Consider the following 22450-nt stretch of genomic DNA (forward strand, 5'->3'; position numbering starts at 1 on the left):
AGCAGCAAGTGACCCTAAACTTGAAATATTAAGAGACAAAAAACAGAACAAAAACACCCTCACCAACACAGCACATCACAGAGCAGAAACAGAGGGTGCATGCAGAAACAATCATTGTCTACTTAGCCAACTGCTTTTCAAGACTTTTAAAGTTTGCATTACATAGTGGTCAGAAGTATCCCAGTGGAGGCTTCTGTGCAGCTGTCTTTGGTTAAGATAGAAATGCCTGCAGCCTAAATAGCTAAAGCTAGCCTGAATTTGTATTGCACTTGACCATTTGTTTGGGCAGTCCTCCTACCGATACTGTAGCAAAGCCAATCCCCGCTCCTGTCCTCCCTTCCCCCCTGCAAAAAAACCAAAAAACAAAAAACAAAAACAAACAAAAAAAACCCAAAAAACTTACCATGTTTTTATATTTTAATTTACAAAAAAGTTATTTTAAGTTTATAAACTGTAAATACACTGCATTTAACTGTTATTTTACTTAATGGTAGGTAGATGTGTTTATTTACAGCTGGTATAGTAGGTAAAGCAATTACATTCAACAGAAGAACACTAGATGAGTCTAATTCTGCCCACAGATATGCTAATATTTAGCTCTAACAGAGGTCAAAGGAAGTGATAAAAGAAAAATGATTTCAAGGAGTAAAGCTGAAAATGATTGAACGAAAATTTTAATCACAGTAAAACAAATTTACAAATAAGGAAAGGATTACGCAGTAGATAATGAGGTGTAACAAAACGCGATCTTTAGTAAACCTCCTAAATTTAAATATTAAAATAGAATACCAGGGGAATCCTTGTTAAAAGTAATTTGTGAACTGTTAATCAGAACACTTTAGTGTAACAAACAGCTTTTGGAGTATTGGGCTTATTGGAACAATGTTTATGCAAATTTCAGATCATCCTAAATTTGGACAGCTCCCTTTAACGTATATTTCACACAGAAATTCATTTCATGGAATACTGACTAACCAAATGTTTTGGATGTTCTTATGAGATGGGTAACTTGTTTTTTTGTTTGTGTGTTTTTTAAACTAAACCACATTAGAATTTTTTAAATGCCAGTATCAACAAAAATGGCACTTACCTGATTGAATATTTTATAGATTGTGCACTTCCCATCTCTCCCCATAACAAATGAAAAAGGTTAAAGCAGGCTAAGTGTTCTACATCCATGAGCAGAATTGTTATTTATTACAAATGCATAGCTTTTGTAAGTGCTTAAACAGTACAGATTTTAAAGATATAAAATAGCCAGATTTTATTTTAAAAATTAGAACCATACAATATGATTGCTCTGACTGGTGTAAGAATAAGTGGATTACACAGTTCCTTGAGAATGCTCATCAGACTACGTTTTACAAACGAAGATGGAAATGTGCTGCAGGGAAGTGGAAGATTGTGAGGTTATTCCACAAGATTTATGGCAGAGTATGCAGAAAATTGAAGAATCACTATTTTGAAGAAAAGAAAACCTAGAAATGTTTTTACCCAAAGTAAAATGCACATTTATGGCAGAACTCCAAAAAGAAATGCAATATTTTAAAACGTCTGATATTTCTATTCATCAGTCAATTTACTGACAATCATTCATACTTTCATCCTGTGTTTGGAAAAGACAAAATAGAGAGGTTAGCAAAATAATACTTATTAATACTACTGTATATGTTGTATTAATTATGGCAGTGTATTAGTTCTCTATTATGGAAGTAAACTTGAAAATAGGGCTTGGATGCTTTTGAAAGTTTTACCCATCTGTTTTTTGTTTGGTCACCACTTTAGTCAGGGTCTGGATTAGCAGACATGTTTCCTCAGAGACTATAAATTAGCCGGTAAGAATACTTCCTTTTTGTTGGAAAAGACACTACTGATCTGACACTGAAAGTGACTTAGATAGATCAAGTCAGATAAACAGGGTGGAGAGAATGAACACAAAAAGAGGTTACTCACATTGTGCAGTAACATCAGTTCTGAGCAGCAGTTTTCCCAAAGGGAGGGAGCTTTGGAACCGAGTTCAGAACTGAAGATAGTAGAGCAGTACCCAGACCCGCACTGGCTCTGACGACATAGATTAAAGCATAGCGTTTGGAAAGTGTACATACTGAAGCCCACTTAGCAGCCCTACTTATCTCAGACTCCAATACGTTTAAGCAATGCTGCAGTTTGTGCAATTGTATTTGACCATGACAGCCTGTTAGTTCACAATCAGCAACCTGCAGTTCAGGATGAACAGGACTTCTGTCCAAACAGATCCAGTCTCTTTTGTCCTCGTCATGAGGAACAGACCTGAGAAGTGTTGCCTACCCTGCTCATTTACCACATCCACTACTAGGGAGTTAGGTGGAGCGTCGGAGAACAAGAAATCAGATTCCTTAGGGGGGATCATCATACTTTTTATCTGCCCTTTTACACATTGGTGGAACAGTAGTAGGTATTTGCCTACTACTGTAGGCATTTGATGTGTAATGCCACCCTAGAGGATTTTGCTGACTGTAGAATATCCAACGGCTTGCATTTTGAATCCCTGACCTTTCTGAGTGGAACTTGAAGAGTGTCAGCTACCCTCTACATGAGATCTTGAAATTGCCAAAAAACTGTCTGTCACAGAAAGTGGAGGACGCATAACTGCATCATCTGGAGATGAGGATGAATGAGTGTTTGAGGGGTAGCCTGGCCTCCTGTTCCTCAAACATCTCCTGCTGTGGGAAGAAGAGGACTGAACAACCCTAGTGTCCCCTTGAGATGGTGGTGGTCTGGAGAACTGCTGTCAGTAAGCAGTCCAGGGATCCCAGTATGGTCACTGAGAGGGGAAAGGTTTGGCATATGGGAGGGAGGATGTATGCAGGGGTGGTTCCACTTTTGATGATGGTTGCTATCTTCCTTCTCTGTGTCCAACACAAAGAGGCACAGGGCACTGTTAGTAGAAAAAAATCCGTGATCAAGAGCTCAAAGAGGCACATGTGCACATGCAGTGGAGCACCCTCAGGGACACTACTCAAAGAGCAATTTTATTTTCCCCTTAATCAGCTGAACACATTATAAACCCAACATAAATCTCTTGTGTTTTTTAAGTACGTGAATACTAGATCACACTGTTGCTGTCTACATGTCCTCTGCCTAGAAGCTGATACCCCAGTCGCTCAGGATGATACTGTTACACTAGAGAGTTAAGGGTACTATTACTCTATATGGCACCCAAACACTCTTCACTACGTAGGTTTTGGTGATACAATTCTGCTATCATTTTGAAACGGCCATCTAAATTTAGACCAATGGTAAAAGGCAGATATTCTAAAAAACTTTAGTTCTTTTTTAAATGAAACAAAAAACCCCACATCTCTGCAGATCGAGCTTGTGCCATTACTTATATCATGGTTGGGGAGCTGGACAAAAAGGGAGCACACATTGGATTTCCTTGATTAATGGAAAAACGAGGCTGTTTCAAGTGTAAATTCTGATGTTCCTTTGACTACTTTGTTCTGATGAACAACGCTGAATTACTTTTCATTTTTGCTGGCAGTGCTGTTGTAGCCACATAGCTCCTAGGATATTAGAGAGACAAGGTGGGTGAAGGAATATCTTTTATTGGATCTACTGCTAGTGAAAGAGAAGCTTTTGGGCTTACACAGAGCTCTTCTTCAGATCTTCTTAGTGGTTCCAAGACTAATGGATCCTAATACCAAGTTATTCACTTGGTATCCTAATACCACATGGATCCTAATACCAAGTAATGATCATTGTGTTAGGGCATGATTGACCAAATGAACAATATGAACATCTGTAATATCCTCAAGTGTAATCCTTTCCTACATAAAGTCTTTCATAGAAGAGGAGGTTTTCTTTAGTGTATTTAAGAGTAATCTGACTGATACTCTACCAAGCACCTTTTAATTTAAAACCACTTCTGATATCTTGTAAAAATTTAAAAAAAAAAAATCTTTCCTTTGAAACATACAGCTTTCCCACAATGCTTATTTGCTCAATGAAATTTAAAACTGTGGGACAGATTGAAGCTGTTCTCAAACCAATTTTATACCAAACCAGTGCTACTGTAGTAATAAACAACTTTATCTCTATTCTACAGTGTGATGTTGCCTTAAAATGGCAAAAAGGTAAGGTAATACAAAAGAGGTTAAAAAGTGAATTGCACTAAGATCTGAATTTAGTGGATCTTACACCTCAGATACCCTCTGAAGGGTAAATTCAGATCTTGCATTTATGAGAATCTCAGATATCTTATCTGATTCTGTTTCATTAACCTGCAGTAACACTAACACACAGTGGGCGCCTAGCATTTCCAGACACCTAGATATAGAACAGAGAAAAGAGTACCCTCAAACTGTATTTTTAAATATATCTGATCTAGTATGACTTACTTTGTACTACTTGTACTCTATTTGCTTTGGAAAAATAAAAAACCTACGAGTAAAATCACACATAGGTCTCTCCAGCATATTGGTTCTCTCCCTTCCACTCAAGTAATAGGTTTATAAAAGAAGGATCTGAAGTCTATATATTTCAAGAGATTTTTAGACACTAGAAACTGAATACAGTTGAATCTCAGGGTTCGCAAAAGTTCTACTGCACATCACTTTCTTAATATTTCTAGCACTCATTTAAATGTTGTAGATTTTTCCTCATTCACCCAACATACAGCCTGCTCCATCTAGATCTGGGGCTAAAAAAAGTTAACCTACTTGCTCTGCTCTCAAAATTCTAAGACCAGATCCTGATGCATCAAGTCCAGAATTCAACACATTCCCAACTATTACTGAAAGAGCACTCTGTAAAACTCCAACAAAGAATACACTGGTTATTTCCACTGATTTGGAATCTGAAGTCACAATTCAGAAGATTATTATGAGTGAACTCTATGAAGGTATATCTGAAGAACATTTGATGTATGTAATTTATCATCCTCCCCTCTTATGAAATCTAGAGAACTGCTTAATTACACAGCCTTCAGTCCATCCATCCTTTATCCCCTAAAACACACACACTCTCTTCAAGTTTTGAAGCTAAGTCCCCATCTGTTCACAACACAGTCCTACAAACAGGACTGCAATTTGACAGATGCACAATTTATGAAACTCCAGTACAGTTTCAAGAATATTTTAAAAAGCTGAATTTAGAGATATCTTGCCCATCTGCTTACCAACCGTTTAAAACTGCCATTTTAATTCATCAAGGAGTGTAACAGTATTAGAATAAAAACTAGGAGAGAACACATTCACTTCCAAATGACATTTTTCTTTATGCTATCTCTAAACTTCATGATAGTCTTTTCTTGTTATGAAGCACCTGCCCTACCGCAGAAATACAAGATTCTTATGAGGGTAAAAAGAGGGAACTGGTCATTGCAAAGCAGAAAGGGCATTTTCCAGACCTTTGTGAAAATTATCTGTGTGCCTCAAGTGTTCACAAGACTCATTTCCTTCTCTTAAAGACCTGAAGATTTCAGAGACATACACCTTCCTGATGTTTTTTGCCTTTCTCCACCATAAAACAACAGCTGACAGAAGAGTCTCTGAGCAGGAACATTTTCCTTGAATGTAACTTCCAAGTATTAGGCCAACATGAACATGAAAACAAGAACACCACACTGTTTTAGAATCCTTCTAAACATTAAAGCAATCACTAGACCAGGAGCTGCTCAAAAATTTCAATTGGTATCTCAGTGGAAGCCAGTAATTCTAGAGAGAAATTCAGAGCTATTTCTTCTTCCAGACTGAAAGCTCTGAAACTGACTCCAGTATTCTGCAGAGAAAGATGCTAACCCTATGGTTGGACAAGGCCTACTGCAAGAGAAAATTGTTCCACTACTTTGAAGTAGATAATTGAACATTACAAAAAAGCCTTGAAGCGAACATGTCAAAGTGAAAAGGCTGGAAAGAAAAAATGTTTTCATTGTACTGATCATTAATGAGGAATGATAATATTTGGTGCACCTTGTAAACATTATCTACTAAAAAAAAAAATCACCTTTAAGTGTCTGCTGTCTTATAAAAATTAAAAGCATTCCACTTGACATTTTACAAATAAGTACAATTATTAAAAAAATATTTTCAAGACAAGCGTTTATCAAGCTAAACACATTCACTCATGATTTTTATTATACCAGTGACTGGTCTTTCTACTTGTTTTTGTCACAATGAAATGGGAAAGGCTAATCTTTTTCAAAAATGAAGTTTAAAAACAAAAAGTATAAAACATCACCAAAAGTTTAAAAAAAAACTTACTCTAAGTTATAAGGTGATTTTAGTTCTTAATTGACAGTAAAATATTTACCAACTTTTTTTTTTTTTTTTTTTAGTATAAGGATACGTGTAGAGTTCCATATATCTGGATTTTGCCATACTTTGTCTGGTATAAACCTGTTGAATTCCAGCTCTAAGGTCATCCCATATCTGGTCAAGACCAATCTGTTTAAGTCCATGTGGGTTCTGACTCCTATTCGACGACATTTTGTATTTCCTGTAAAGTCTTCCAGAGTAGAAGTCTGAGATCTGGCTATTCCTCCATCAGTTTCACAAGTAAAGTAACATTCCAAATTCAGTGACTCAGAAAGATGTTCTTTACATACGAAGAATGATATCCCCTTGCAAGATAACCTACCAAAAAAAAGGAATTAGTTAATAACATTCACTGACACCAGACTCGATTTCATCAGCTGCTAGAACAAAAGATATACCATTAAGTCATCCAAAAGTGAACATTACATATTTAGAGTGCTGTCTGCTAATAATATCACCAAAGCATACTTAAATATGTAAGTAGAAAAGCGATGATTTTACTGTTGCCTTCCATATCACTTCAACTTTATTCATTAAAATAAGAATTTGGAAGATAACCATACTGTTAAACTGCCAAAATACTGAATATTTTAGGAGTCATCAGTATACATGGTTGCTGCAGATGGATATTAAAGATCTTTAGAACATTCATGATTAGTTCTCTGTAATGAATGCAAGGTACATACCAAATCATGAAAAATCCACAAGCACATTTTATTTTTTCAGACAGTAACAAAAATACCATTTCTGGAGGTTAATCCAGGAGAAATGATCACAGGCCTCTGGCTAGTAATATCTCCCAGCCATTCATTACTTCCAGGATAGGTACAGTATAGAAGGCTTTATTTCTTACATATGATGTAGGACAATTGGATATGAATTTTTAATTCTGAATTTAACTGATCCAGAATGGAGATCTTAAAAATAAACTGCTGCTGAACATATTATTTGCATATGATCCAGAATAATACTGTACAGTATAGTAATATAGTTAATACCTGAAATTAGAAGGACATTTAAAAAACCACCCATACAAAGAAATATCCATATAGGACATAAATATTTTCTGAAAATAGCATACACAATTTCCTAGAAATTATCCACTTCTCTAAAGAGCTTCTTAGCTGCGTGGCAACTGACAATTGACTACTATTCTGAAGTGTACAAGTAAAATAAATAAAGCTAGCTTGTTTTATTTTGGTTCCTGGATGTCAGAAAGTAAAACCGTTGGTGTAAGGAGGTCAACAGATATTGATGACATATAAAAATTTAAATCTAAAAGCATTCCTGGTTATTTTATTGATATCAATAAGCATCAGTAAGACTATTTTCAAAAAATATATTTTATAAAATATGTCTGGTAGCTAAAAAAGCAATAAAATAAATTTTAATGTTTTGAGATGTTTATTGAGAAACTTCGTTTACTCCAAATGTTTTGAGGTGCAATCCTAAAGCTGTTTCTGATAATCAATTTGGGATCTTACCACTTAGGGGAACAAAGGAACATTTCAATTGTTTTTTGAATATTTATGTAATTTATTTTTAAGACACCTATCAACTTGGAAGTGTGTTTTTTACATGCTTTAAATTGCACTGCAACATCTGCATTTGATTACAATATTTCAGTGTGACTTGGCTAGTTTCCATCTTGAATTTTGCAATTAAATGCTTATAATATAGTCTTACAATCTATTCTTATAATCGACTGAGTTTACTAGCTTTATAGACTAAAGAGATTTGCTTCTTCTAGTTATTTGGCACAAATTTGGAAAGAAAAACAGATGGATAAAGCTACACATTGCTTACAGAGATATTTCCACCTATCACTCATTCATAGAAAAACCAGAAGGGGAATGAGAGGTTATTTGACTTAACAGTAATAAAGAATAGCTGGTATCAACACACAGGTCAACAAGTTTCCTGTGAAAGTAGCCTCTCCTACTTATCTGTTAAGAAAATACACTATGTTGCTACATGTACAGCAAAATCAAGTTTTGCTATGTAGCAAGGTTGCTGTTATAGACAACTTTTTTCTATGAAAATCTGAAAGCTTTATTCCATTGGTAAAGTTACTGAATGCACTGTTCAAGTCTATTTTAAAATTCATGCTCAGAGGGTCCCCTGTGTGACACTGAAGGATTTGAACTGGTCCACACCAATTACTTATACTTCGTTTCTTTCTTACATAAGGTTACAAGGATTATTAAGATTCCAAAGAGAACAAAAACTACAGTTGTACATTCATGACTTTTCCGGATATCTAGCTACACTTCGATTTAAGGTCCTTGGAATCAGTCCTGGCAAGGAAAAACCATTATGCAGTGTAGCAGAAAGAGCAATATCTTAGAATACTTTTGAACTTATTTTCACAGTGCTGTATACCGTCTCAGCCCCATGTTACAGATAGGGAAACTGAGGCATGGGATTTATAGTGACTTGCCCAAGCCAAAAATTCAGCAGCGCACTGAAAGAGCTGGAATTAGAAATCTAACATTCTTGGATTCCAGTTCCGTGTTTAGTCCACCAGAACACACTGCCTTTCCAAGAAAACACACATTGCCAGTTCAAAACTAAAGGCTCAATCTTCTAAACTTAAAAGTCTATGGGACTTCTCACACTGGTAAGCACTGTTATCAGCAATACATACAAGATCAGTCTTGAACTGTCAGTGTCCTTTCTTGGAAAGACTGGATGCTCTGGTGGACCAAGTTTGAACCAGGAACTTCTGAGTTATAACCCTAGCTTGGCCACTCACTTGCTGTGTGGCTTTGGCACACAGAATTTAGATTCCAGCCATACTTTCCTCCAGCACTGACTACAGCTCCTGTTCATGTTAATGAACTCCTAAAGCAACTCCCAAAGCACTCTTGGTACATGTCAAGGATGCAATGAAACCATCTCATTCTGTGTGGCATATATCCTGAACAGTTTTTCAGAATACAACGTATACTGTCTGCTGCACTACCCAAAACTTAACACACAGAACTCCAGAAGAGTCCTCTGAGATAAAGTTCCATAATATTCTGCCAACGTAAACTCCCAATCTACATTAACATGAGAAAGAGAAAAAAAACAAAGAGCAAAAAAAGTTGATCAGACACTATCTGCAAGTATGATCCTGATGGCTCAAAATGGGTAACTGAAGATAATGAATTTGCACTTTAGGGGCATGTCCTTGCATTACTGACATTAATGTAAGTTTTGACTTTAGCATTTATGGTATAGCCTTAAGCCAACACGGCATTTTTCATTAGAAGTATTATTTATTCATTTCCATGGACCTCTATCACAACAACTTCAGCCTGGCTCAAAACGCACCACCTGACAAGAATCTGTTTCAAATGGTGGAAGAAACAAAATAAACATTTAGTGAAGTTTCTCTGTCAGTTTCTTGCCATGACTTTACATGAAGCAAGGGAGCAACGGTGGAAACCTTCATGTGGTCTTCCCTGGTAAGTACATTTTAATTTATGTATATGAACTAATGCCACCACTTTGTAGACTGATGATTATTCATTGACTTCTCAGTCAAAATAGCAACTTTTTCAAGAGCTACACTACTTGACTAAAGGGCTAGTTCATTTGTCTTTGTGAACTTAATGTTCAAGGCCTATCTTGTTCAAAGGTTGATGTCATCACAAGGCTGCTGATGGAGAACAACATCAACATCCTGATGCTGCAAGAAGCACACATTGCACAAGGCGGCTCAGTACATCTCAAAATACCAGGATACATCCTTCTCTCCCACCAAAGCCATCCAGAACACGGAATGGCCACCTATATCAGGCCAAAATTAAAAAAACATAGCCAAAGCACTACTGACAACAGATGACAGTTTCACAATTGATATCCAAATCAGTGAGCTGACCATATATAACGTCAGGTTTCAGAGTGGCAGCCGTGTTAGCATGTATCCACAAAAAGAAAAGGAGTACTTGTGGAGAGACTAACAAATTTATCAAAATCACAACACCCATCTGCATTGTTTGGCAATTTTAAATGCCACCATCCAACATGAACGACAATGAACAACATAGTCAGCAAATGGCTCACTGAGTACGCACTGGCTCAGTACCTTCTGATGCAAAACAAAAAAGTGTACCTTCTGCTCAGCTCGATGGAAGAAAGAACACACACCTGATTTATAAAAAGAACAGGAGTACTTGTGGCACTTTAAAGACTAAGAAATTTATTTGAGCATAAGCTTTCGTGGGCTACAGCCCACTTCATCGGATGCATAGAATGGAACATATAGTAAGAAGATATATACACACACACACACACACAGAACATGAAAAAGTGGAGTAAGAGGCTAATTAATTAAGATGAGCTATTATCAGCAGGAGAAAAAATCTTTTGTAGTGATGATCATGATGGCCCATTTAGACAGTTGACAAAGAGGTGTGAGGATACTTGACATGGGGAAATAGTTTCAATATGTTTAATGACCCAGCCACACCTGTTTTTATGTTTTGTGTTCATCATAGTGAATCACCACTCATTGCATTTTGAACTGTCCTGGACCCCTTCCCACACCATCAGCACTAGCCAGTGGCGGTATAATTGGCCTTGAACTCATCATCATTACCAGTGTACCAGTTCCATGCTGGAACCCAAGATGGGTGGATTGCCTGGATTTCTCCTCCACCATAAAAACAAAACAAAACCCACCATTAGTAGTATACCTCCAAAGCCTGAAAACTTCAACCTCTTCACAAAGCTTATTATTAAAGCCACAAGGATGACCATGCTCCATGGTTACAGGAGCTTCTTTATCCCATGCTCGCTAAAGGGAGTATGAAGCTTCTGGTGACCCAAACATAGCCACTGTTCTCTTGCAATCACTGGATTCTACATGACAATGATGGACAAAGATGATGGAGACCACAGACTTCATAAACTCAAGCCATATAGCATGGGCCATTCTGTGGAGGTGGAGTGGCACCATCAAACCCACATATATATTTCAAGTCTCTGGTAACAGTACTGCCAGCCTCCAACTAAGAAATTCTAAGATGACTGTAAGCCAACAAATAAACTGAGAGGAGAAATAGCTCTCAAGGAATCCTGTGCATAAAGCGCCCCTTCTACAAGTCTCTGTCAATCAAGCCAAGATTGATGCTGCCATCTCTACCACCAAAGCAGGAAAAGCAGCTGGCACTGATGGCATTCTTCCAGACTTCCTTGAATATCTCAGGCCAAAAGGGCACAACTAGAAAGCAGCACTATCCACAGAACTCATCAACACCAGCCAATTTTTAACATTTTAGAGATGATCAAAGGTCATCACCCTTTTCAAACCAGAAAAGGTGCCCGCTGATCCACAAGCTACCACCCTATTTCTCTCCTCTGTATAACATAGAAAGTACTGGAGCAGGCAAGCCCGGTGAGGCTGACCACCATCATGGAGACCACAACTCCCCCCCCACCCCTTGAACAGGTCTTAGGGCAGGGCGAATGCTGTGACCAAGTGCTTGTACTGACTGCATATCAAGGCCAGCTTTCAGTGGAAGCTTGAAAAGGCCGCAGCTTTTGTCGACTTGTCTTCAGCCTATAACATTGTCTGGCACAGGGGTCTACTGCTGAAACTATCCAACCTGCCTCTGTGTGACCAGAAATTTTGACTCATTAGGTCAATGCTTTTGGAATGAACCTTACATGTCATCTCAAAAGTCAGGTTAGCAAAACACACAGTGTGCACAATGGCCTCCCAAATAAGGATCGGTACTACCAACTTCCCTTTTTAAAAACACACACAAGTGTGATAGGCAGCAGATTTAAAACAAATAAAAGGAAGTTCTTCTTCACACAGCGCACAGTCAACCTGTGGAACTCCTTGCCTGAGGAGGTTGTGAAGGCTAAGACTATAACAGGGTTTAAAAGAGAACTAAAGGTTTTTAAAATCAGGCTTGACAAAGCCCTGGCTGGGATGATTTAGTTTGGAATTGGTCCTGCTTTGAGCAGGGGGTTGAACTAGATGACCTCCTGAGATCCCTTCCAACCCTGATATTCTATGATTCTATGAACTAGATAAATTAATGGAGGTTAAGTCCATTAATGGCTATTAGCCAGAATGGGTAAGGAATGATGTACCTAGCCTCTGTTTGTCAGAGGGTGGAGATGGATGGCAGGGGAGAGATCACATGATCATTACCTGTTAGGGTCACTCCCTCTGGGGCACCTGGCATTGCCCACTGTCAGCAGACAGGATACTGAGCTGGATGGACCTTTGGTCTGACCCAGTATGGCCATTCTTATCTTCTTATGATGTGCCCAAAATGAAATGTTGCAAGTTAATTTATGTTGACGACCTGGCACTAATGACACAGCTGCAGTACTCAAAGAAGCAGAAGACACCCTTAATACTGATCTGAAGAGGATGGAAAATTACATTCGGTACTGGCAGCTCAAACCCAATCCACCAAAACTGATGTCATCAGCTTTCCATCTCAGCAATTCTGAAGCTAAGAGGATGCTTAACGTAAACTTCTGCAGCAAGGAGATAGCCCACGATCCTAACTCCCACTACCTAGGAGTCACTCCCAATCACAGTCTTAACTGTCAACATCTGAGCCATAAAATAAAGAGTTGCATCAATATCACCCAAAAGCTAGTCAGTTGTAGCTGGGGTTGTGATGACCTAATACTATGAACAGCAACGTTACCTTTAGTTTATTCCATGGCTGAGTACTGTGCACCTGTTTGGGTAAGAAGTTCGCTCACAAACTTGTCGATATCCAGTAATTGTGGCTCTAGGACTTGTAACTTGCACTGTCATGTCCACTCCACTGCTCTGGCTTCCAATCCTCACAAACATCCTTCCTCCAACCATCCGGAGAGAGATGGGAGTACAAGAAAGCTCTCACTAACCAAAATCTCCCATTGAATGACAACCTCATTCATTCACCTCGCATTCTCCTTAAGCCTTACCAACCATTCTGGGCAGCTGGAGAAGCTCTTCTATCACCAGCTTGAACCCAGAAAATACCTGGTGGATGCAATGGGCAGGCTCTGAAGTAAACAACAAGCACCTCACAGATTATCCCGAAGTAGAACTGCCTGGTTTCTTGCTCCACTGGAGACTGTGGACAAACCATAAAAATCAGAACGTTACATGGAAAATGATCACACCTGATGCACAAATGGAGCATCAAGGGTTCCCCACAGTGCAAATATACAGACTTCAAACCACTGAACAAATTTTGAACAAGTGCCCCAACCCCACACTGGGCCAATGGGGACAGACCAATCACTGTGGGCCGATCACATGCCTTCTCACCCCTGCTGTGCATGCTCCAGGTGGAAAGGACAGATAAAAGGAGACAGCCCAGCTCAGTCTGGGCTGGTTGAGGAGGAAGGACACACATCACAAGCTCCAGCAGAGAAACCAGAGACTCCCTAAGCAGTGGGAACGACAGACTCGGAATAAACTGCGAGCAACCAAATGACCACAGAGATTGACAGGGATGCTGAGCCGCTGCCAGCCGGGGAGATGATGAGATGCAGCTTGTGGTAGGAAGTGACCCAGTGAATGTAGTATAAACTGATGCTTAATCCCATCATGGGGAATTTCCCAGCTTCATAGTGCTCTGGGTCAGAACCCAGTGGAGTGGAGTGGACCCTGGTTCCCCCACCCCCTGCTCCTTGCTTGGAGGGGGGGTGGCTACTGTATGTTTGCTCTGTCCTGCCCAGAGAGTCAGAACCTTCAGTGGCTGTTTGCCTGCTCCAGCCAGGAGGCTCAGAGGCCATAGACTATTTTGTTTGCCTCGCCAAGAGCTACAAACTGTTTGCTCTGCCCTGCCCAGAGGGTGAGAACCCCAATTGCTGTTGCCTGCCCCAGCTAGGAGGCTCAGGGGCCATAGCCTGTTTTGTTCACTCTGCCTCACCAGGCGTCCTGTGACCTCACTGAGGACCATCCCCCAAGGAGTCCAGATGACTGTGTGATGGGGGGCAGCCACCCTCAACAAACAGGGCCCCCCATCACACCACATCTTTTCATTTTCAGGGGGTTTAGCAAAGGTGCACTCTGCATCTCCTAAACTCCACAAATGGACCTCCAAGTTTTCTATTAACTTGTAAATGTTGTATTTACATATGAAAGAAAAGGAACATGAAGCAAGTGAGCAAGCACAGTGCTTAATATGTACCAGCATTTATTCACCAAGGAGCCAGTGAAAATCCTCAAACTCAAAACTATAATCTCAGCACACGTGGTGGAGCAGTATCAATAACACAAAACCAATTTAATTAAACAAAGTTAAAAATTATTCTGCTACAGCTATGCTGACATAACTCACCCAGCTGGACACAACTGCGAAATCAAAGGGTATGTCTTCACCGCAATAAAAGACCTGTGGCGATGCTGCAACTGGCCTTGGTCAGCTGACTCTGGCTTGCCGGACTTGGGCTGAGGGGCTAAAAATTGTGTAGGTGTCGGTGCTCAGGCTGGAGCCTGGGTTCTGAGACCCCACAAGGGGGAAGCGTGTCAGCGCCTTGGCTCCAGCCCAAGTCCAAAAGTCTACACCCCAATGTTTAGCTCCGCGAGCCTGGGCTCCGATGCCACAGGTTTTTTATTGCAGTGTTAATGTATCTAAAGTGACTTTACTCCAGAATAATTATTCCACTTTTAAAGGCTGCAAAGACCCCTTTGCTACTCCTAAGCAGTGATGAGTCATACCAAAAGTCTTTATTTCCCATTACCTCACTAGCTAGTGTTATGCTGTACATAAATAACTATGCAGCAGCATAACGATGTCCTACATCATGTTTTTCCAATGCCACCTTATTTTTCCCACCGCATCAAAAGAGTGGCAAACTGAGACCTACTAAAATTCTTGTCACTCATGCTGGTGCCAATACCATTGAGAAATCTACTGCTTGAATCAAAGTGATAACAGAATTACTCTATATTATAACATTCCTGATAAAACTCTGGAAACTCGATAGCTGAAGGGGAAAGGGCAGAAAAATAGAGAAGATTCCCTTCCTTTATACTACAATAATATTATAATCATGCCTTGCATTATAACACAGAAACAATTGCAAAAGACTATATTATTTGAAATCCAGTCAATAAAAGTTTGCTTTCAATTAAAAGCCAGTAGAGAACGCTACATTTCTTTTAGAAATTCAGGTTGAGAAAAAATGGATGTGCATATTGTATGAAGCTTATAAAAAACACCAATATTTATCCATCAATAATCAAATATAAAATGTGCTACTATCATTCAAAACAATGGTGCTTTATAAAACATTTCCATTAGTTATTTCCTTATTAAAAATATCTTTTACCAGCATGGCACCAACGTACACACTCCCATTCATTTCCAAAATCAGGTTCTAAAGTTGAGTGAATTACAATTCTATTATTTTAAATTCTCAAATCTTATATACTAACAAATGGGTGCTAAGTTTCCTGACCCCAATCACTTGTAGATCTTACGTAAAATTTTCACACACACTTAATTGACTTAGGACTCTAAGTCACTTTTTCAAAAAAGTAACGTAATCAGGCACTTCTGAAAAATTTAACCCTTGCCTAATTTCAACCCATAGAAAGAGAACAGTCTTCTATCACTCCTAGAACAAGGTGCAGCGAAGTATCAGATTTCACTGTGCTAAAAAAGCAGTAAAATATTATGAAATATCAGATTTCACTATATTACACAAAAATATATTCAAAACCCTCATATGCTTTGAATACTAGTAATGAAGTTTAAATCTTGGCAGCCTCATTATATATTATTTTACAGATTAAGATCAGAACTCCATTCTTTATATTCTGCCAACATATCACAAAATACTGAACTTGTTTAATTTTTCTAAAAATGAATATGATTCTCAGTATCACAAACACAGTACATGCTTGTAAGGGTATGCAAGCAGTTGTCAGTCCTTGGCAGAATCTGGTTCACTCACCCTACTCACTGGACAGCTGCTGCAATCATATCAGGCCTTTGGTGGTCATCGAAAAAAGCGAAGCCAAAGCCAAACCAAAAAAGGAGTAAGGATTAATACAGCCAGAGTCCAAAAATGCAAAATGAGATTCTTGCAGCCAAAAAATCTTTAAATGAACTTTTCTGGCAGTTTGATTCCAATAGTTAGACAAGAGGCACCTTTTTCGAATAAGTCCCTCCCGCCCCAGAAACAGTTTTTAACACCTCAGTCAAACACTGCTCCCCCAGACCAGAGATTTCTCTACTGAGTGAAGAGAAATCCCTAGTGAATGAAGGCACCTGTTAAATTTAAAATTACCTGCCCTGATGAGCCACAGCATTTTAACCATATCACCACTAAACAAAGACAACTGTCTAAACACCCTATAATAGAGATCAGTAAGTAAGTATACTACATAAATACAAGCACATATGCTCACAAAAGCAACAGGCACACTAGACACATATACTGCAAACATGCTGTATAATGCTAACAGGATAGGTGCATGCCCCAACAAAAACATTATGATTTGTTCTATGACACTAGCCTACTGTAATTTTGATCAACCATGTGGAAACAGATTCAATGTGTAATGACCCAGCCACTCCCAGTCTCGATTCAAACCCAAGTTAATGGTATCTAATTTGCATATTAATTCAAGCTCAGCAGTTTCTGAATTGCCCAAATTGATATTTCTGGGTTTCTATGATGCTGCTGCCCTTCTTGCTAAATTGCATTTTCTTGACTCACTTATGAAGTGAGCTGTAGCTCACGAAAGCTTATGCTCAAATAAATTTGTTAGTCTCTAAGGTGCCACAAGTCCTCCTTTTCTTTTTTGCGGAACACGGCTGCTACTCTGAAACTTATAAAAAAAATTGTTTGCCTTCCTTGTTCCTGCTCTTCTATCTTATTTCTATATCTTTGTCCTCTCTTGGCTGTGTCCTCCCTCACCTTTCTTTGCTCCATCTCCGTAGCCTGTTCAACAGCAAACCTTCTGGATAGTGTATTTGCTATCTTTGTTCAGCTTATTCATTTTTGGATTTAGGCTTTATGCTAGGTTTAAATGAAACAGGTATGCGAGTCCTTCTGACCACCTTAGCTTTTCTTCTTTCTCTCATGCTCTTGGCTTGACCTTCAATGCACGTATGGTCTCTTCTCCCAAAGCACCTCACTCTTCTTTAAATGTAAAAGCTAGACATGGTAGGCAAAAAAGTGCAAAGCTAACCCCCTACAGGCTCAGTTAAAAGAATCCTGTGATTTGTAACATATGTCAGACACAGAAAGATCCAAGGCCTTGAGTTAAAGGAACACATTAACTTGAACATCAGATTTGTCTGACAGTTTTCTGCCTTCTGTTGCTAAAAACGCAACCTAAAATTACAAAAAATTAAAGAGATGACACTTTTTTTTTTTCTTTTTAAATTTTGCTTTGGTCAATTCTACACTAAAAACTTTTGCCCTACAGTAAGGTTAGGCATGCGATTTTTTCCCCCCCACAACATTTCTGTACTGGTAAAAGCCCTAGCGTAGATGCAGGTATTCTGGCATAAGAGTCTTTTTGTTAGCATAGTTTAATTTCTGCAGGGAACCAATATAACTAAGCTATGCCAGCAAAAGCACTTCACTACTCTGGATAACTTTCAACCTAGTGTTTTATAAGAGCTGGTTGAGTTCTCTGGACAGCTAATGTTGATTTTCTATAAATCTTGGAGAAGTGAGGAAGATCCAGAAGACTGGAAGAAATGTTGTGCCACTTATTAAGGCTAAGCACAATGATGCAGGTAATTGTAGGCCTGTCAGCTTACTATTGATCTCAGGCAAGATGATGGAGGAGCTGATACAGACTCTATTAAAGAATTAAAGGAAGGTAATGTAATTAATACAGATCAACATGGGTTTATGGAAGATCGATTGAGTCAAACTAACTTGATATCTTCTTTTTGAAGAGATGACAGGTTTGGTTGATAAAGGCAATAGCGTTGATGTAATATATTTAGACTTCTACAAGGTGTTTAACTTGGTACCACATGGCATTTTGACTAAAAAACTAGAATGATAGGTATAAAATTAACATGGCATGCATTAAGTGGACTAAAAACTGGCTAACTGATAGAACTCAAAATGTAATTGAAAGCAGGAAATTGTCATCCAGCGGCTGTTTCTCCAGTGAAGTCCCACAGGGATCGGTCCTTGGCCCTACACTATTTAACATTTTTATCAGTGACCTGCAGAAAACTTAAAATCATCACTGATAGTTTGAAGACAACACAAAAATAGATAAATAATGTAGAGGATAGGTCACTGATCTAGATTGTTTGGTAATCAAACTGGGCACAAGCTAACTGTTTGTAATACAGCTATATGTACGTGTATACATCTAGGAAAAAAGAATGTAGGCCATTCTTACAGGTTGGGGGTGAACTCTATTCTGGGAAGCAGTGACTTTGAAAAAGATTTGGGGGTCATGGTGGATAATCATCTGAATATGAGCTCCCAGTGTGAAGCTATGGCCAAAAGAGCTAATGCGAATATTGGATATGTAAGCAGGGGACTTTCAAGTAGGAGTAGAGGTTATTTCAGTGGCGCTCAACTTTTTCAGACTACTGTACCCATTTCAGACAAACCCCTGATTTGTCTTGCTTACCCCCAAATTTCACCTCACTTAAGAACGACTTGTTTACATAAACAAAAAAAAACACAAAAGTGTCACAGCACACTATTACTAAAAAATTGCTTACTTTCTCATTTTTACAACATATTATAGAATAAATCAATTTGGAATATAAATATTGCATTTACATTTCAGTGTATAGACCAGTATAAACAAATAGTTGTGGTGTACGAAATTTTAGTTTGTACTGACTTTGCTAGTGCTTTTTATGTAGCCTGTTGTAAAACTACGTAAATATCTTACTTAATGAGTTGATGTGCCCCTTGGAAGACCTCTGCATACCCACAGGGGTACATGTACCCCTGCTTGTGAACCACTTAATTATTTTATTTTATTTGGCACTGGTATGACTACTGCTGGAATACTGTGTCCAGTTCTGGTTCCCACAATTCAAGAAGAATGTTGATAAATTGGAGACGGTTCACAGAAGAAGAATGATTAAATTATTAGAAAACATGTCTTATAGTGATAAGCTAAACAGTTTGAGTTTTGGGTCTAACAAAGAGAAGGCTAAGAGGTGACTTGAATATTTAATAATGGGCTCTTCAATCTATCAGGTAAAGGTGTAACATGATCCAATGGTTGGAAGCTGAAGCTAGACAAATTCAGGCTGGAAATAAGATATAAATTCCTAGTGTTGACAGTAATTGCCCATTGGAACAATTTATCAAGGGTCGTATTGAATTCTTCAACACTGAATTTTTAAATCAAGATTGGATTTTTTTAAAAAGATATGTTCTAGGAATTATTTTGGAGAAGTTCTGTCGCCTGTACTATATAGGAGGTCACACTAGATCATAATGATGCTTTCTGGCATTAAAATCTATAAATCGTCCTCACCCCTGTAGGCGTGTGGAGGAGTCCTCTTGTTGGTGGCCCAATCTGAGTGGGTTTTCCCTGAGCGGGGAGCTGTAGGGTGTCGCCACCACCAGCAGCGAGCGGAGAGAAGGCCTGATATACTCCCTCACAGAGAAAAATAGTGCCAAGAATTTTATGCCATCAAATCTGGGATACAAAAATTATCTAAAAACAATCAAAGAATTTTTCAAAGGAAAGTTTTCCATGTTACAAAGTTCTGCCCAGATTTTTTTTTCCCAATATAAGACTATCATGGGACAGATATTGAAAGCCTAGCCTCTACAATTTTTCTAGGCTTTCAGTATCTGTCCCATGATATTCTTATCTTGAAAAAAAAAATCTGAGCAGAACTTTGTAACATGGAAAACTTTCCTTTGAAAAATTATACTTTGATTGTTTTTAGATAATATTCTTAGATCACATTTCTTTCAAGTTAATGTTTACAATTGAACAAACTTGCAGAGGTGTGTCTTACACTATTTTATGGAAGGGGGTGTGCAGCAGGGGCATAGTATTATTTCTGAACACTTTACAGTCATGCATATGTTGACAAAGGTCAACTATTGCACCCCCATTGTCATTTATATAGCTTCATAAGACAGTTTTATGGAGTGCATATGTACAGTCATGTTGCACATACTGAAATCTAGGGGCATCATTCTGCCCCTCTTTGGCAAGGGGAGGTGAAGGATATTGGTTTTATATGCTTCAAACTGTCTGCTTCATACTAAGTCTATTACTGAGAAGACAAAGTCTGCTTTATGTGCAACAGATGCCAAGAGAGGCCAGAGAGGCTGAAGTGTTCTCCTACTGGTTTTTGAATGTTATGACCCCTCAGGGGCTTGTTCACTTGCACATCTACGAATGTGATATATGCCTTCATGTGCCAGCAATACCCCTCTGCCATGTACATTGGCCAAACCGGACAGTCTCTATGCAAAAGAATAAATGGACACAAATCTGTCATTAGGAATCATAACATTCAAAAACCAGTAGGAGAACACTTCAACCTCTCTGGCCACTCAGTAAAAGACTTAAGGGTGGCAATTCTGCAACAGAAAGGCTTCAAAAGCAAACTCCAATGAGAAACTGCTGAGCTTCAATTAATATGCAAACTAGATACCATTAACTTGGGCTTGAATAGAGACTGGGAGTGGCTGGGTCATTACACATATTGAATCTATTTCCACATGTTAAGTATCCTCACACTTTGTGGTGATCATCAGGATGGCCCATTTAGACAGTTGACAAAAGTTTTTTTTTCCTGCTAATAGCAACTCATCTTAATTACAGGTTTCAGAGGAACAGCCGTGTTAGTCTGTATTCGCAAAAAGAAAAGGAGTACTTGTGGCACCTTAGAGACTAACCAATTTATTTGAGCATGAGCTTTCGTGAGCTACAGCTCACTTCATCAGATGTTTACCGTGGAAACTGCAGCAGACTTTATATACACACAGAAATCATGAAACAATACCTCCTCCCACCCCACTGTCCTGCTGGTAATAGCTTATCTAAAGTGATCAACAGGTGGGCCATTTCCAGCACAAATCCAGGTTTTCTCACCCTCCACCCCCCCACACAAATTCACTCTCCTGCTGGTGCTAGCCCATCCAAAGTGACAACTCTTAACATAATCAAGTCGGGCTATTTCCTGCATAGATCAAGGTTTTCTCACATCCCCCCCGCCCCCATACACACACAAACTCACTCTCCTGCTGGTAATAGCTCATCTAAACTGACCATTCTCCAGGTTTAAATCCAAGTTAAACCAGAGCATCGGGGGGGGGGGGGGGTAGGAAAAAACAAGAGGAAACAGGCTACCTTGCATAATGACTTAGCCACTCCCAGTCTCTATTTAAGCCTAAATTAATCTTAATTAATTAGCCTCTTACAGCTTGTATGACAAATTCCACCTTCTCTGTATGTGTGTATATATATCTTCTTACTATATGTTCCACTCAATGCATCTGATGAATTGTGCTGTAGCCCACAAAAGCTTATGCTCTAATAAATTTGTTAGTCTCTAAGGTGCCACAAGTACTCCTGTTTTTTTTGGGGTTTTTTGCGGATACAGACTAACACGGCTGCTACTCTGAAACCTGACAGTACCACTAACTACCTCAACTCTTGATGACTAAAAGACAACAGCGAAGGGGTGCACAAATACAGACCAGGCATAACCCTACTCTTTGAATAAACAGAAACCCCCCCTTAAGAAAGTTACTGATGCATGAGATTTTTTCCCCTCCAGTTTAAGCCAGATATCTTAATTGTAATAAACCAAAATTTAACCTTCTGCATTGCTCAGAACTTATATCTCACAAAAATATCATTTGTTCTGTTCTATAAAAGAGATCAGATGACTAATTCCAACAACTCGTTATTTTTTTAAATTCATCTTTGTTTTCGAACGCACAATTACAACAGCTAACTGCTGCTACACTTTGTCTATACAAAACAGTGTACCAGTTTAACTAAAACAGTTTATAAATTAATCTAGTAAAACCAAAGCAAACCCTCAATGTAGACACCCTTAAACCTCGCTTGTGTCACTAAGTTACAAAGCTAAGCTTGCACCACAGTTAAACTAAACTGATTCTTCAATTGATTTACTTAAATGGGTTCATTTTTGCATTACACTAGTTATATTAGTAAAGGGATTTTAGCAAGGGCATACTTCCAAGGAAAA

General features: G+C 38.7%; 1 protein-coding gene across 1 annotated transcript in view; it reads right to left on the reverse strand.

Moving 5' to 3' along the window:
* CUL1 (cullin 1) overlaps positions 1 to 22450 on the reverse strand; it is an 85180-nt gene that overhangs the window by 53706 nt on the left and 9024 nt on the right. The window contains exon 2 of the mRNA XM_073332777.1: positions 6328 to 6614. Coding sequence (XP_073188878.1) covers positions 6328 to 6467 — 140 coding nt within the window. The 5' untranslated portion in view covers positions 6468 to 6614. The remainder of the gene's footprint in view (positions 1 to 6327; positions 6615 to 22450) is intronic.

This window comes from Lepidochelys kempii, chromosome 2, assembly GCF_965140285.1.
Source record: "Lepidochelys kempii isolate rLepKem1 chromosome 2, rLepKem1.hap1, whole genome shotgun sequence".
Classification (NCBI taxonomy): domain Eukaryota; kingdom Metazoa; phylum Chordata; order Testudines; family Cheloniidae; genus Lepidochelys; species Lepidochelys kempii.